We start from the raw sequence: 15,807 nt of genomic DNA, 5'->3' as shown, positions 1-15,807 counted from the left end.
AAATGAAATATAGTATTAATAATTATATTTTAACTTAAAACTCAGTTGGAAACTTGAGGAAAAGTTGTGTGTGAAACTGCCTTAGAAAACTGGTTGATCAGAAATACAGTTAATTGTGTTTTGTTGCTGCATTACTTCCAGTGGTATTTCCAAGTGCTAATATCTTCATTATTGCAGTAAAACATATTATATATAATTGTTAAAATGCAGAAACCCAAACTTTTGCATGTCTGTGTGTGCATACAGAATGTGCGTATGTTGTAGATTTCATTATTAAAGATATAAGCTTCTTATCTATGGGTTTTCTTTTTTTTTTTTTTGACTATCGAGTGCTGGAGACGCATGGGGTTTTATCCAGCACCCCTCTTGAGAAAGTCATATATATGGAAATAGGACTCTATAAAGGTCCTTCTTTTTCTTCCCCTGCAGTGTTGCATTTGTGTATGAAAAATGTGCAGTCCTCTCAGGTTAAATGTCTCAGAATATATTACTTTTAATAAAGCGTATTGTGCACTTATGGTGGACTAGACGGCACGGCCCAATGCAGCGGCCCACTTATCTTGATTTTTTTTTTCTCCCCTTACGATATGCAAATTGCTTTATGGGTTTTCCCATGTTTCTGGCCCAGAACCACTTATTGCAATTCCAGAGGCTCCTCTTGTAGTAAACAAGGCAATCGAAATGAAACAAGCACAAACACAGTGGATTGTTTCACGCTCCATTCAAGCAAGTGCTCCTCATAAAATCTCCTCCTTTCCTGATTTTACAAAGTGATGGAAACTCAAGTCACTGAAGTCAGAAATAAACAAGACTGAATATTATTATATTACAGGATTTGACACGGACCTTCTTATTAATACGTTTGATAAAAATTAATGTGTGTTGTAAAAGTATGCTTAAAAGTATTGCTTTAGATATTATTATATATATAGATATAGATATATAAGGTTTAAGTACAATAGCCACATTATTTTCAACCTAAAACAAAACAAAAAAACTAAATGTATTTATTATATTGCTGTTGAGTTCTTAAGTCTGATTGGACAGAAGGTGATTAATTTTTTTTATAACGGCAAATCTGACAGAACATTTATCGACTAAGTAGTTTCTATAGCAACAACTCAAGGACTCGGATACGGTTTATTGCGACCGCGCCACATCAACATTTGGGCAGTGCATTAAAAACAGCATGTGTAATTTGTTGATATTATTACATTTTCTGACATAGTAAACTCTTCAAGATGAGTGAAGTAAGGTGTTTTTTTTTATAGCTGTTATAATAACAATATAGGAAAATAACTTTTTTTTTAGGTGTTCCACAACATTAAACATAACTGTAAATGTATGTACAACCTCTGCTAAGATTCAAAAAGTTATATCCAGTACAATATTTAAAAGTTATGGACTGGTTTTGCATAAGCAATTGCAAAAGTAATTACCTACCGATGCCTCCCTTTTGGGTATTTAGCGCAGTACAGGGTGAAACAGCCATTTTATAATTCACTATGTAGTCAGTTATATAGAGAATAGGCAGGTTGGCTCAAGCACTCAGCAATTGTAATGTTTACTGTGGTAAATGGAAAGCAAAAACGAACAAACAAACCCAAAAAAAACTTCTGAATACGCATCACTGTTGAGTGAGAGTCAAAAAGTTCTCCATTTTTATATGGTGAGCTACTTCATGGCCTTGTTTCCTCTCAGCGGCAGCTGTGCTTCTTAAAACTGTGGGATTACCGGTCCTGCTAATGCAGAATGGGAATTTGGTCTCCGCTGAGAGGAGCCACAAGCTGCACATTGTCCTCAGGCAGCAGGGGACACACACACACACACACACACACACACACACATGCACACACAGCCGTGTTGCTGAGAAGAAAGCGGAAACTATTAACTACTAAACAGGCTTCATTTTAGTCTGAATACCGGAGGCCATGACCTGTTCAGAAGCAGCTCAATAACAAGACCAAGCTGCTGTTTGCTAATGTAGCACTCTATAGATTAGCGCTGTGTCCTAAATGGCTAGGATTCATGTTTAGGTACTGCTCTTTCTACTAGGTCAGCCATTTTGGAAATTATATATATCATTTGCACTGTAAAAAACCTTAATATTCATAGTTTATATGATGAAATGATGATGTCACTTACATATAAGGCACTGCAGATATAATGGTCATCTGAGCCACAATTTCAACGTCAACCATCGTTTTAATCCGGAAAACCAGGTTTATATAGATGCTTGATAAAACGATTTTGTGAAAAAACACAAAAAGAAACTGTCACTCTTCTCCACCCACTCCACCCTGTCTGCACTCTTTTCTTCACTTCTCTAATACACTCTCCATTACTTTGCACTGTTGATCCCAGGTACCTGAACTCCTCCACCTTCTCCACCTCTTCTCCCTACAACCGCACCACTCCACTGCCCTCCCTCTCATTCACACACATGTACTCTGTCTTACTCCTACTGACTTTCATTCCCCTTCTCTCCAGCGCATATCTCCACCTCTCCAGGCTCTTCTCCACCTGCTCCCTACTCTCATTACAAATCACAATAACATCTACATAGTCCGATTGTATAACAAAAATGATAATAATAGTAATAATAATAATAATAATAATTGTGCACTTGTGCATGTTAAGCCTCATACAAACTGCTAATTATCAGCTAGCAGGCAGTTGACGGCACACAACTGTGGATTCCTATGATAGTACAAACCTCAAAGATGTATTTGACCTTGCTTTTGTACACTTCCAAACAACCGTGAAGTACATTAATAAAAAAGAAAAGGCAATAACCAAATCAACTATGAAGTGTTTCATTCAAACACTCAAAATTCTGTTAGTGATGTGATATTCCAGGACGACTATCTTGGGTCAGCTTTGGGAGTCGAAGTTTGTAAGACTAATCAATAGTAGATATTAGGTTTTTACAAAAATAGGGACCTTTTATTTTAAATTAAGAATCAGATAAGCAAAATAATCTATAAAATAAGCAATTTTAGCCAGCTTTGGAAATGAAAATCTCCAAGCGTCTCCCATTTGCTGATGTCCACTCACATTAACCTTCTTAAATTATATATATTTTTTTCAATTAAAATGCAGTCAGCTGATTGGTTGTCACTGACCACTGAGTAAAACAATCAGATTTGCCCTTTTGAGTGATACATGGAAAGCTTAAGAAATGTATGACTAGCCAAATATACGTGTTTGATTAGTTTTAACTGTGCATTTTGGGTGCCTAGGAAACTATCGGGTCTAAAACGGTTAAATACAAATTTAAAAAATTATATTTTTAATATTAGAAATATTTAAAATGAGTACACACACACACACACACACACACACACACACACACACACACACACACACACACAGTCCAAATGCGTTACATTGAGGAGAATATGTAGGTTCCTGCTGCCCCCTGCTGTCAAAGCCGCAAAAATACAATTTTAATAAAATGTGAAATGTTAAAAATAAAACCGTAACATTTCAACACAAAATATAACTGACAGCTGCTCAGAGGGTCGCTGCTAAAACATACACCAATAAATAAATAAAGACTGTTTATTTCAGATCAAGTTTTAATGTATAGGTCAGTGTACCAATATAACAATTATCCAGAATAATTCTTACATTATATCTCAGTCAGAATCAGAAACTCTCTCTCTCTCTCTCTCTCTCTCTCTCTATCTCAAACACACACACACACACAATTACATTATAAATACACTTCAGAGTGAGGTTTTGTAACAAAAGCCATAGCACTTTCTTCCTGCATTAGTTTTTCTGGTTTCACATAAAATCGTGCAAATCAAACATTATGCAAACCTCACAGACGTAACAGTAATAGAGAATAGGTTTCATTATCATACATAAATCTCCATTACTGACTTCCATACAGTAATTTCTACAATTTCTTCCTTTGATCAAATCCTGCACAGGACAGCACGCACCTTAATAATCTGTACACCCTGAGAGTGTGAATACGTACATCAGCAACTTAATCATAGGATTTGTTCAGCAAACCCCTATTCTGTCAGTATGTATGATAATGAATATGCATAATATTATAATCAGCTAACGAGTCAGTCTGGGTGTAAACAGTACAATCTATTATGTAGCAAAACTGCAAATTGTTTTATACATTAAAAATCAGTCACCAACATCTTTGCATATCAATGAATATTATTACCGACATTAAAAATTATTGATTGTTAAGAGGCACTTGTTTATTTTAAAAAAAAAAAAAAAAAAAAAAGGAAATGAGGACAAAGCTCAAATAGTTTTCTCACTAGGTATAGTGTAAAACTGGGAAACTAATAAACACCTGATCACAAAACCAGGACCAATTTTTTCTTGTTATCCTTGTATTATTTAAGCAGTGTGCTTACGACAATGCCCAGTGTAATACAAAATAAGTGTTACAACTCTTTTGTTGGTTGTAAAACAGGATGTTTACCGAAACCGCAACGATCAGTGTAGAAGGTCAATGCAAAGACAAAACAACCCAAATAACAAGCAGCTGAAGACACACATTGAAATTAGATTTTTTTTGTCATAATTTATCTGCCATCAGAAATCCTTATTTGGTTCAGTCACGTTCTTAAATTATTCTTTTAAAAATTCCTTTTTCTAAGCTTTCCTGTATTTAATTTGTATGAGATGTGCTATATAAATAGTTCTGCTTCTTTTTCTTCTTGTTAATATTGATACGACTACTACATCATTTATTGTTATATCAACCACAATTCCAAAAAGGTTGTGACACGTGAAAATATCTCAATTAAAACGGAATGCAACGATGTGCAAATCTCATAGACCCACAGAACAAAAAAGACCAAAATGGAAAACATATCAAATGTTTGAACTGGGAAGTGCCATTTTAGGAAAAAAAAAAAAGTAAGGTCATTTTGAATTTGATGGCCCAAACCCACAAAAAAGATTTTGCAACTAATTGGCAGCATGTCAGTAACATGTATCTTAGAGAGGTCGAGTCTCTCAGAATGAAATATGGGCAGGGGAAGAACAATCTGTAAACATCTGCTTGTACAAATTGTGGAACAATTTCAGAATAGGTTTCAATCCAAAATTGTGAAGAATCTCATAATTTACTGTACATAATATCAAAAAATTAAGAGAATAGGGAGAAATTTCTTGTCGCAAGGAACAATGGTAAAAAAAATCAATATGGTATGTCTGTGATCATTGGGGTCTCACACAGAGGGCTTTGGGGTACTGCATTCAAAACAGTAAAGGTAGGAGGTGAAGGTACACAGTGAGAAATGTGGCGCTGTACCAACTTTTTGGAGATGTGTTACGAACATCAAATTCAAAATGATCTTTTTACTCAGTTTGAACATTTGATATGTTTTCTATGCTCTGTTGTAAATAAAAAATAAGGGATTTGCTAAATGTATGAGATTTTATGATATTTCCCGATTATTGCATTCTGTTTTTATTTTTATTTTACACGGCATCCCAACTCTTCGCAATTCGGTTTGTATTGCGATACGCGACACCTGGCTCAAATTATTCAGATACATAGAAACACATCAGTAAGTTTGGATCATCTGTTTGTCCCAAACGCTAGTATATGACAAGTTAAATTTAGAAAATAAACAGATCACATGTATCTGTATGTTTCATGTATTCTGTGTATCTCTCATGTATCTCACACGCGCTCAGTCATATTAGAGAAGTAAAATCGTGCAATGACTCTAGTGTTTGGGACTTCCTCTTGATTCTTGTCACAACTGTAACACACTGTGCTCTTACAGGAGTCTTAAAAAAAAAAAAATCACAGTTAGTTCAACATCTCTAAGCTCAGATGCAGTCTATAAATGCACTTTTTTCTTTTTTTAGCATAATCCATGATAAAACAAAGAAAAAAACTACTGAGGAAAAAGAAAATACAATAATAAAATGAGAGCTGCTTTGATTTTGAGTGCTGATCACGTCCAGTGGAATGCTGTCTCACCTGAGAAAGCCGCCAATAACACAAGCCTTCACACCATGTAGTCCAGCTCAGCGTTCATCACTGTGTACATCTCGTAAATGGCGTTCACGGTGGCGCTAAAGTTCACCAAAAACTGTCGAATGTCCGCCAGGCAGTCTTCCTCTGCCACCACCTGACCTTTAGACAGACCCTTCAGGAAGTCTGACCTGTATGGTGCAGCCAGAAGCGCAGCCTAAAGCAGAGAGAAAACACTGTCAATTAACTGTCACTTTTGAACTTACACAATTATTCTCGCCAATATTCAACTGTTCAGGAAAGTTCTGTGCCCAAAGTAGCCTCATATTCCTCATCATGGTTGAAGGAGTAGATGCTGATGTGCTGTTCTGCCATTCAATGCACTTAAGGACAACTTACTTCAGTCCTATTAAGTAGCTCTGTGTTCTGTTATGTAGCTCTGCGTTCCGTTATGTAGCTCTGCGGTCCGTTATGTAGCTCTGCGGTCCGTTATGTAGCTCTGCGTTCTGTTATGTAGCTCTGCGTTCCGTTATGTAGCTCTGCGTTCCGTTAAGTAGCTCTGCGTTCCGTTAAGTAGCGCTGCGTTCCGTTATGTAGCTCTGCGTTCCGTTATGTAGCTGTGTTCTGTTAAGTAGCTCTGTGTTCTGTTAAGTAGCTCTGTGTTTTGTTAAGTAGCTCTGCGTTCTGTTAAGTAGCTCTGCGTTCTGTTAAGTAGCTCTGCGTTCCGTTAAGTAGCCCTGCGTTCCGTTATGTAGCTGTGTTCTGTTATGTAGCTGTGTTCTGTTAAGTAGCTCTGTGTTCTGTTATGTAGCTGTGTTCTGTTAAGTAGCTCTGTGTTCTGTTATGTAGCTCTGTGTTCTGTTAAGTAGCTCTGCGTTCTGGTTTGTAGCTCTGCGTTCCGTTAAGTAGCTCTGCATTCTGTTATGTAGCTGTATTCTGTTAAGTAGCTCTGTGTTCTGTTATGTAGCTCTGTGTTCCGTTATGTAGCTCTGCGTTTTGTTAAGTAGCGCTGCGTTCCGTTATGTAGCTCTGCATTCTGTTAAGTAGCTCTGCGTTCTGGTTTGTAGCTCTGCGTTCCGTTAAGTAGCTCTGCATTCTGTTATGTAGCTGTATTCTGTTAAGTAGCTCTGTGTTCTGTTATGTAGCTGTGTTCTGTTAAGTAGCTCTGCGTTCCGTTAAGTAGCCGTGTTCTGTTATGTAGCTTTCTGTTTTGTTAAGTAGTTCTGTGTTCTGATATGTAGCACAAGAGTTCTGGAGAAACATTGTTTTATCTCACTGTGTACTGTAAAAGCTTCTTGACTCTTTTGTAGCCCATCCGATTCATGGTTTTGATATGTTGTGCGATCTAAAATGCTTTTCGGTTCTCCACAGTTTTAAAGACTGCGTATATGAGTTACTTCAGCCTCCAAGTCGTCTCAGCGATCTCTAAATTTCAATCATTTCATCAACAATGCATTTAATGCAAAATGCTTTCCGGTAAATGTTTTTTGTTTATCACACCATTTTGCTTAAAGAGTGTTCACATTCAAGATCAGCAGTTTTTTTTGGAATATGTAAGATCCCTCTAATAAACTAATTTCTAATCCTGTCCATCCTCATCACTCCCAACGAAAACCTCAACATCTTCAGCTCTGCTACCTCCAGCTCCACCGTAATATGTCATCATCTACAGTCCATCATTAAAAGTTTTTGATAATGTGGAGAAATCTCTCTGCACAGGCATAAATCTGCCCTTAAGCTTTGGGCCCTCGGGCGGCACTGCTTAAAAATCAGGCATGATTCTGTAATGGAAATCACTGCATAGGCCTCAGAAATAGGCCTCCAGATATCATTTGTGAACACTGTGCTATTTACAAAGGCATGTTTAAGCTCTGTCATGCAAAGAAGGAGCCACATGTGAACATGATCCAGAAATGCCACCATCTTCTCTGGGCCAAATCTCATGTAAATTTGACTGGGGCAAAGTGGAAAACTGTTATGTAGTCTGATAAATCAAAATGTAAAATTATTTTTTGAAACCGTGGATGCCTCTGGAAGTCCTCTGGATTAACAACATTAATTAATCAACCTTCAGTTCAAAAGCCTGCATCTATGATAGTATAGGGGTAAATTAGTGCCCATGAAATAGCCAGATTGCACATCTGGAAAAGCATCATCAATGCTAAAAGGTTAAACCACATACAGCATGGCCTCACATTAGGCGAGTCCGGGTGCTGAACTGTTCTTTCACCATTTGATAACATCTGTGGCATAATGAAAAATACAACAGACCCAGACATGTTTAAACGCTGGAATCCTTTATCAGATAAAAATGGGACAACATGACAAAATGCACACAGAATACCCAGTTAACTTCAGAGGTTAACTTCAGAGGTTGAGTCGGGAATTTCACACGTCCACATGTGTCTCCTCTGGATTACTCCACCTCTCAAATTCTCAGATGGGTTCTCTCTACTTTGCCCCTAGGTGTGAATATGTGTGTCCTGAGACACCCTGGTGTCCCATTCAGACAGTTTTCAGATCCACTGTGACATTTGTAATAAATAAAAAAATTAGGCTATTACTATTTAATTTTTAATTTACACTTAGCCAAATTTTAGGATTTTGGATCTTTTAACCCGAATCTTACTTTCAGTTAACATAGATTTTTTGTGTGTGTTATGTGTTGTTGTGTGTTGTTACAGGCAACCTTTGTTACACTGAAGCAATGCAACAAACTTTTAGATGCTGCACTTAACATATAAGAGCATATTTTCAATCTCTGTATGTTCAAAGAAAAAAGAGCAACTGCAGTGAGTGATGTCATGAATATTTACCTCTGTACAGTCAATATACATTGCCCATCAAAAAAAAAAGTCACAAGATAAATCCTGGATTTATCTAAACAAATAAGTAGGAGGTAATTAAGTTTTAGCTGGCAAAGTTATTCAAGCATAACTGATGCAGTGAGTAATTTCCTCATTTCTTAAACAACCATATCCTGTAATTGTGGAAAAAGACGTTACTCTATTCAATTATTAACAGGTTAATTATTATCAAGCAAAGAAAACAACTAAGAAGATTAGTGAAACAAGTCAAATTGAGTGAAGAACTATCCACTACATTGTTAAAACCTGAAAAGACAGTGGTGAACCATCATCTCAAGGAAAAAATGTGGTAGAAAGAAAATTTGAATGATCATAATAGGAGATGATTTGAAAGTTTAATGAAAGCAAATCGTAAAGAAACAGTAAATGTTCAATTTACTCCTATGTTCAATAGTGAAAGTAAAAGCAGTTCCATATGCACAAAGAGGAACTTAAAGACTTGAGACTAAACACTTCCACTTTCATAACCATCAGTGATGTTAATTGGATGAAGGCTTCAATTACATAGGGAGCATAAAGACTCAGGATCAATGGAAAATGTGAGTTGGCTGATGAATGATGGGTGCATCAAGGTAAGAAGAGCGGCAGTTACAGTTATGTACAAGTGGGGTAGTGTTATGATACGGGGTTGCTTCAGTTGGTCAGATCTAGGTTCTGGAGAAGACTTTACATGGCCACTTGATTCTCTCTATCACTACATGATCTTGGCGAGAAATTAATGCAACTCTGGACAAAATATAACTTTGACATTGCATAAGCTTATTGAAACAATATCGTAATGCTGTAATCAAAGCAAAAGGTGTTTCAACAAAATATCAGTGTGTAACCTTTTTTGACCAGGCAGTGCATCTGTGTGGATAAAAAATATTATAGCTAACAAAAACTAGCCACAAACTATAAGTGAAAAGAATAATTCAATTAAAATGTTATTGGAATAAAAATATGAGTTTCCAAATAAATGAGCAAAATTGTTTAGATCCAAATCAGGGATCAACTAAGCGGCCTCCCAAACCAGGCCCCAGCCAAAGGTCAACGGGGTGACCTGCCCCACACGACTGGCTCATGCCAGGGCCTGACAGCGTGGGCTCTCCACTACTTGGGCTTCTCACGCCAGGGCACAGTGGCAGGACCTCCCCCTACAACCTGCTCAAGCCAGGGCCTCCCTCCACAACCTGTTCATGCCAGGTTGCTTGGCCTTCTTTCACCTTTAATGACCTGCTTACAGTTATGTACAATCCTGTAGGGGTAGTGATAGGATATGGGGTTGCTTCAATTATGTACAATCCTGTGGGAGTAGTGTTATGATATGGGGTTGCTGAGTTATGTACAATCCTGTGGGGGAAGTATTATAATATGGGGTCTGCTAAATGCCTCCTTTCATGACTTGTTCCAGCCACCTGACTCTCATGGGCCCCTCCCAGTTACAACAAAGAGACCTGCTCCGAAACCTTAGAGCTTGGTTGAAAGAGATACAGCTCTATAGCACTCCAAACTTCACTTGAACTAGGAAACCCATTACTGTTACAGCATGACAATCCCCCTCAGGTATTCAGGAATTTTAGGTAAAAAAAAAGTCAATATATATTTATTTATTAAATAAAATCTGATTTGGATTAACACTGAAATGAAAGAGCAGAATACAAAATAAAAATAAAAATACTTTTTAATCTATAATGACCCTAAACTAAACTAAACATGTACATACTATAAATCGTTTAAAATAAAAAAGGGCTTTTTTCAGACATGTTTATTTCACATTCTAATCATGGACTCAAATTATCTTTGCAAAAGTTCTTTTCATTTCCTTAAGCAAAGTATTTCAGTTTTCCTGATTCCAGTTACTCTGATCCCATAATAAAATCACATTGATGTTTACAAAAACTGCTATTTGGCATGTGCCATTGCACAGCTGAATTCCAACTTGTGATGCTTGTATTTGTTCATATATTTATTCATATTTTGTTATATTAAATAATATATTCTTTGCCATTTATTCCATTTACACGTTTATGTAATTAATTCTGCAAAGCATTTTGTAAAAACATGGTTTGTATATAAACATTATATTAAAGCATATTGCTCTAGGATGTTTTTCATTTATGATACAAAATTGTTTCTTTTCTTTCAGAAGTGTTACCTTCCATAACTGGGCAATGGGGATATTATATAAAGGTGCTAATGTATAAAAACTTGATGCTACGCAACCTATTGTGGATTCTCATATGGCCTTCCTAAATAAAGTCATTTATATTCAATCTCGAGCGCTCTATTTCTATCCCCTTACCTTAAAAATCTTCTGCACTATCCAGCCATGGTATTTCTTCAGCGCCTGTTCGTAGGCTTTAGTGATATTGACACGGATGTGGTTGGGATTGTTCTCATCTCGCTCACCATCTGCCAAACTCTGCAGCAGGATCTGAATGAAGCGCAGGCCTCTGAGAAAGAGAAAAAAATAAACCAGTTAGCAAACAGCGAGGGATAGGTTACAAAAACAGTCCTCTAACATATTGAACACCTCCAGAACACAGGAAGAACTTGAATAAAACTTTGACAATTTGTAATATGGTAATGTCAGAATCTATTCGTAACACAACGCATGCTGTTTTAGAAAAATAATCGATATCGAGTTATTGATACCGCTACAAAGTTGATTACTTTCCTATCATGGCATGTCCTGAAATATTTTATCTCTAAAATGTATATACAACTCAAATCAATGTCAAGGCCATATTTTCTTCTCACCTCTTTAGCCACATGAGCGCTAACGTGGCCCCTGCTTTTGGCCACTCGGACCCGTACATGGTCTTCTCAGCTTCCAGCATCTTCTGAAGCGTCTCATACTTCACTGGATCAGAGTCATAGACGGCTTGGATTTTCTAGGTGGTGATATTAGAGAGAGTGCTCATATATATATCTGTCTGAATGTTCGAGAAGGAGAGAAAAAGTGTTGCGTGTGAGGAGATTCGCACTTACTGTGATGTTGCCATTTATATCGGCTTTGATGGGAGCAAATACTTTGAAACCGAGAGAGTCTGTTTTGAAAAATAAGTGCAAATCAGTAAATAGAAAACTCTTTTGCACATTCAGATAAGCACAACATGAACTATTAACTGTGTCAGGGAGAAATGACAACTTCGCAAAAGTATAATTTGGGCAAAAGATACGTTTATTAGAATTACCAGCTTTAGAAACTGCCGATTTACATAAACGCTTTTTAAAGTTTATGTGACAGGCATATTTTAACATCCACTGCTCTGAGAAAACTTTGTGAGTCAGGTCTTCGTGGCCCAAATTTGGCAAAACACCATTACTTCAAAACAGGACAATCAGAAGAGACTTTCTTGGGCCAAGAAACACAAGGAATGTATATTAGATCAGTGGAAAACTAGGAGTTCTAATATTAGATTTTGGCTTCTCACTACTCTGTCTTTGTTTAAGGTACAGTGGGTGAATGGACGGTTCCTGAATGTATGGTTCCTACTGTGAACCATGGAGGAGGTGTGATGTTGTGGGGGTGCTTTGCTGGTGACTCTGTTGTTGATTTAGTTGAAATTAAGAACAGACTTAACCAGCATGGCTACCACAGCATTGTGCAGTGACATGCCAGTCCATCTGGTTTGCACAAAGTGGGACCATCATTTGTTTTCAACATGACAATGACCCCAAACACCTCTAGGTTATGTAAGAGCTATTTAATAAGGAGAGAGATGGAGTGCTGCATTAGATAACCTGGCCTCCACAATCATCCTGATTTCTTATTTTTTTGCATGTTTGTCACACTTTAATGTTTCAGATGGCTGGCTGTATTGTTTGTAGAATTTTGAGGAAAATAATTAATTTAATCCAGTTAGGAATAAGGCTGTAACATAAAATATAGGAAAAATGAAGCGCTGTGAATGCTTTCCAGATGCACTTCATAGATATATATATATATATATATATATATATATATATATATATATATATATATATATATATATATATATAGAGAGAGAGAGAGAGAGAGAGAGAGAGAGAGAGAGAGAGAGAGAGAGAGAGAGAATTGAATGAAAACTGCAATGATGAGTGAGCGATGAGTCAGCGAGAAACTTAGTTGCTGAAGTTTTGAGATATGAAGAGATGGTTAACACATTGGTGAGTGCGTGTAAAGTCAGAATTGTGATATAAAAAGTCAGAATTGTGCCTTTTTTTCCTCACAATTGCGAGTTTTTATCTGACTTAACACTTAACACGCACTCAACAATGTGTTAACCATCTCTTCATTTCTCAAGATAAGTTTCTCGCTGACTCACTCATTTTGCCTAAAGTACAAGATGGCGGCTGCACCTTGATGAAGTCAGGTATCATTCAGAATATTCAGAATCCATTTAATATACTGCATCCATTTAATATAATGTGTTTGTGTGTATATATATATATATATATATATATATATATATATATATACAGTGTATATATATATATATATATATATATATATATATATATATATATATATATATATATATATAATAAAAATGTGCTATTAATGTGTGCAAATTTTTTTGGACCATTATTATTAGTACCGTAATTTCCGGTACCCATATATAAGCCGCACCCACTGAATTTTACAAATATTTTGAACATAAATAAGCCGCACCTGTCTATAAGCCGCAGTGTCTACACTAAAACTAATGAACTTTACACATGTTTAAACGAAAGACACGTTACACACAGTGTAACCAGTGAAATATGTTGCGCTTCCTTCAGGAGCATAGCGGTATTTTGGGAATAGCCTGGCACTACATTTTTCCTGGTATTACTGCGTGTGTGCAAGACGAGGATTATGTCCTTATTATTTTCTGATGCTCTTTTCTAAGTTTCTTTGACTAACCCGTAATGCTGTTGCCAAGAAAAATAAAAAAAGCATGAGTTTTGGAAACCTGTCTGTGTTTATATGATTTCTGTTGCAACTGGAGTTAGTGAGCTCCTTCACCCAGACTCAACGCGTTACAACGGCTTGTATCTAAACAGTAGCCCACCAAGAAAGTCATTGTTCACTGTCTTCCTCCTTCCTTTCACAACTATTTCTCTCGGGAGTTTATCTTTTGGCATCGGCGTGCGTTTGAAAAAAACGTTTTTTTCTCCCGATGCCGTGCAGCTCAGAACACAGGTGAGGTGCATTTTTTCGTTTACGTTCGGAAATTTCATTGGTCTAATGTTATGGGGTTCAGTTTTTTGGCATGAAGTTTGTGAAACCGGGAAAAACCCAGGAAAAATTCATAAATTAGCCGCTTCGTTTTTTAAGCCACGGGGTTCAAAACGTGGGAAAAAAGTAGCGGCTTATAGTCTAAATAATATACAAAATATATATAAATAACTATAAAAGAGGCAAATTACAACCTGCAAAGCATTAAACGTTTATTCATGATGCCCTTTCTTACTAATATGTGTGTGTGTGTGTGTAAAATACACCAAAAAAGAATTTAATCACTAACATTTGTTTTACTGATGCACCAAGTCTAAAATCAAGCACCATAATCTGCCACATTGCACACATCCGGCAATTTAAACCATCCGTGTGGAAACATAGCAAAGGTTCCGTTTGGTGTTCTGATAATTTATGTAATTTAAAACACTGTAATTCCCCTTAAAAATTTACATGAATATTTTGGTTTTTGGTTTCACAAAAAAAACATACATCTGCATAAAGTATTAATATTTGTCTATGCCCATGTTGATTGTATAAAAAGATTATTCATTATTATTCATTAATAATAAATAATTATAAATAAATAACTTACATTATTAATTGATGGTGTTTTTTAGAATAAATAACAGATAAAATGTGCAATCAAGTTGCGATTAATCACGAGTTAAATCACTACAATCATGCAATTAATTCCGTATACATATAAAATGCATTTTTTTAAATGATTAATACAGTATCAATTTGTGCTTAATGAATTCATTATCCTGGAAATTAGAGTAGCCTATCAGGGCAGCACATCCATGAATAACTAGTTTGTCCCAGACTTTAGGACCGTACCATTCCAGATTTCCTAGGGGAGCCTTTATTGGCACACTTATCTATTCACACCGCCTCAAGATTAAGTTTCATTTGCACTCCAAACAGCACAGATGCTGATATCCACTGTTAATCTACACCACTTTACTTTAACTTCATTTGTTAGCACTTTTATTAGGATTCATTTTAACCCCATAAGCCCCCGAAAATGTCCACGTTCACATTCGCGAGTTTCAATATGGAGGAGGAGTTTGGGTCTTGTTCCAATAACTTGTAATTTTGCTGCACTTTAGGCATCAGCTCGGATACTTAACAGGGGCTAATCTTACTCACCGAAGAAAGACGGAAGATGGGAAACCGACTCCAGAAACGACTTTGTAGAGATTTCATTAGTATTGGGTAGCTCAGAGAACTGATTCTCTAATAAAATAGCCATTGTTAAATAGCAAAAAAAAAAAAAAGGTAGGCTGCCAAAGAGCGTACAATTAACCCGGAACAAGCCGAAATGACACTTCGTTCAGCAACAGGGAAGTAATGGGCGGAGTATGAGCAGAATATTCAACAGGTGGAAGTGAAGCTAGCCAGTAAAGGAGAAGTATTTGATAGAGCAATTAATCTAACCAATAGGCGCCACATATGCAAATTGTGGGAAGACTATTGGTGAACAGCGAGCGCCATTGAAATATTTCAATTTTGGAATAGTTGTGGTTTTAATTGCATTATATTATGTATTGTAGATTATTATTTTTTTTAGTTCAAAGTAGCTACATTTAGCTTTTCTAACTTGACACACTAATAGCATTCTCTCATTAGATTCACGAGGTAGTCACCTGGAATGGTTTTCCAACAATCTTGAAGGTGTTTTCAAAGCTTTTGAGTGCTTGTTGGCTTCTTTTCCTTTAATCTCTGGTCCAACTCATCCCAAACCATCTCAACTGGATTTAGATCGACTGATTGTGGAG

General features: G+C 36.5%; 1 protein-coding gene across 3 annotated transcripts; it reads right to left on the bottom strand.

Annotated features, from left to right (window-relative positions):
* Positions 1-4,572: 4,572 nt before the first annotated feature.
* LOC310741035 (glycolipid transfer protein-like) lies at positions 4,573-15,400 on the bottom strand. Of its 3 annotated transcripts, none has more exons than XR_014537820.1 (6): positions 15,179-15,399; positions 11,812-11,870; positions 11,581-11,714; positions 11,123-11,273; positions 5,914-6,188; positions 4,981-5,781 (listed from the first exon to the last, which is right to left on the bottom strand). XR_014537820.1 is itself a non-coding variant. In XM_083568353.1 (6 exons), exons 1-5 carry the CDS (start codon positions 15,279-15,281, stop codon positions 6,006-6,008), a joined length of 630 nt encoding a protein of 209 aa, XP_083424479.1. In that variant the 5' UTR covers positions 15,282-15,400; the 3' UTR covers positions 4,981-5,781; positions 5,978-6,005. The 3 variants fall into 3 exon arrangements, 2 of the variants coding, with proteins under 2 accessions (XP_083424478.1, XP_083424479.1); XM_083568353.1 differs by having other exon boundaries at positions 5,978-6,188; positions 15,179-15,400; XM_083568352.1 differs by having other exon boundaries at positions 4,573-6,188.
* Between the last annotated feature and the right edge of the window lie 407 nt (positions 15,401-15,807).

This window comes from Silurus aristotelis (genome assembly GCF_946808225.1).
Source record: "Silurus aristotelis genome assembly, chromosome: 18".
Lineage (NCBI taxonomy): Eukaryota > Metazoa > Chordata > Actinopteri > Siluriformes > Siluridae > Silurus > Silurus aristotelis.
The sequence above is the reverse complement of the archived record's forward strand: the minus strand, read 5'-3'. Positions and strand labels throughout refer to the sequence as shown.

Excerpts from the sequence above, each read along its gene's own strand:
- LOC310741035 (XM_083568353.1), bottom strand. The coding sequence starts at position 15,281 with ATGGCTATTTTATTAGAGAATCAGTTCTCTGAGCTACCCAATACTAAT. Across the intron at positions 11,871-15,178 it reads CCATCTTCCGTCTTTCTTCG|ACTCTCTCGGTTTCAAAGTA; the intron begins GTGAGTAAGATT and ends TTTTCAAAACAG. Across the intron at positions 11,274-11,580 it reads GCGCTCATGTGGCTAAAGAG|AGGCCTGCGCTTCATTCAGA; the intron begins GTGAGAAGAAAA and ends TCTCTTTCTCAG.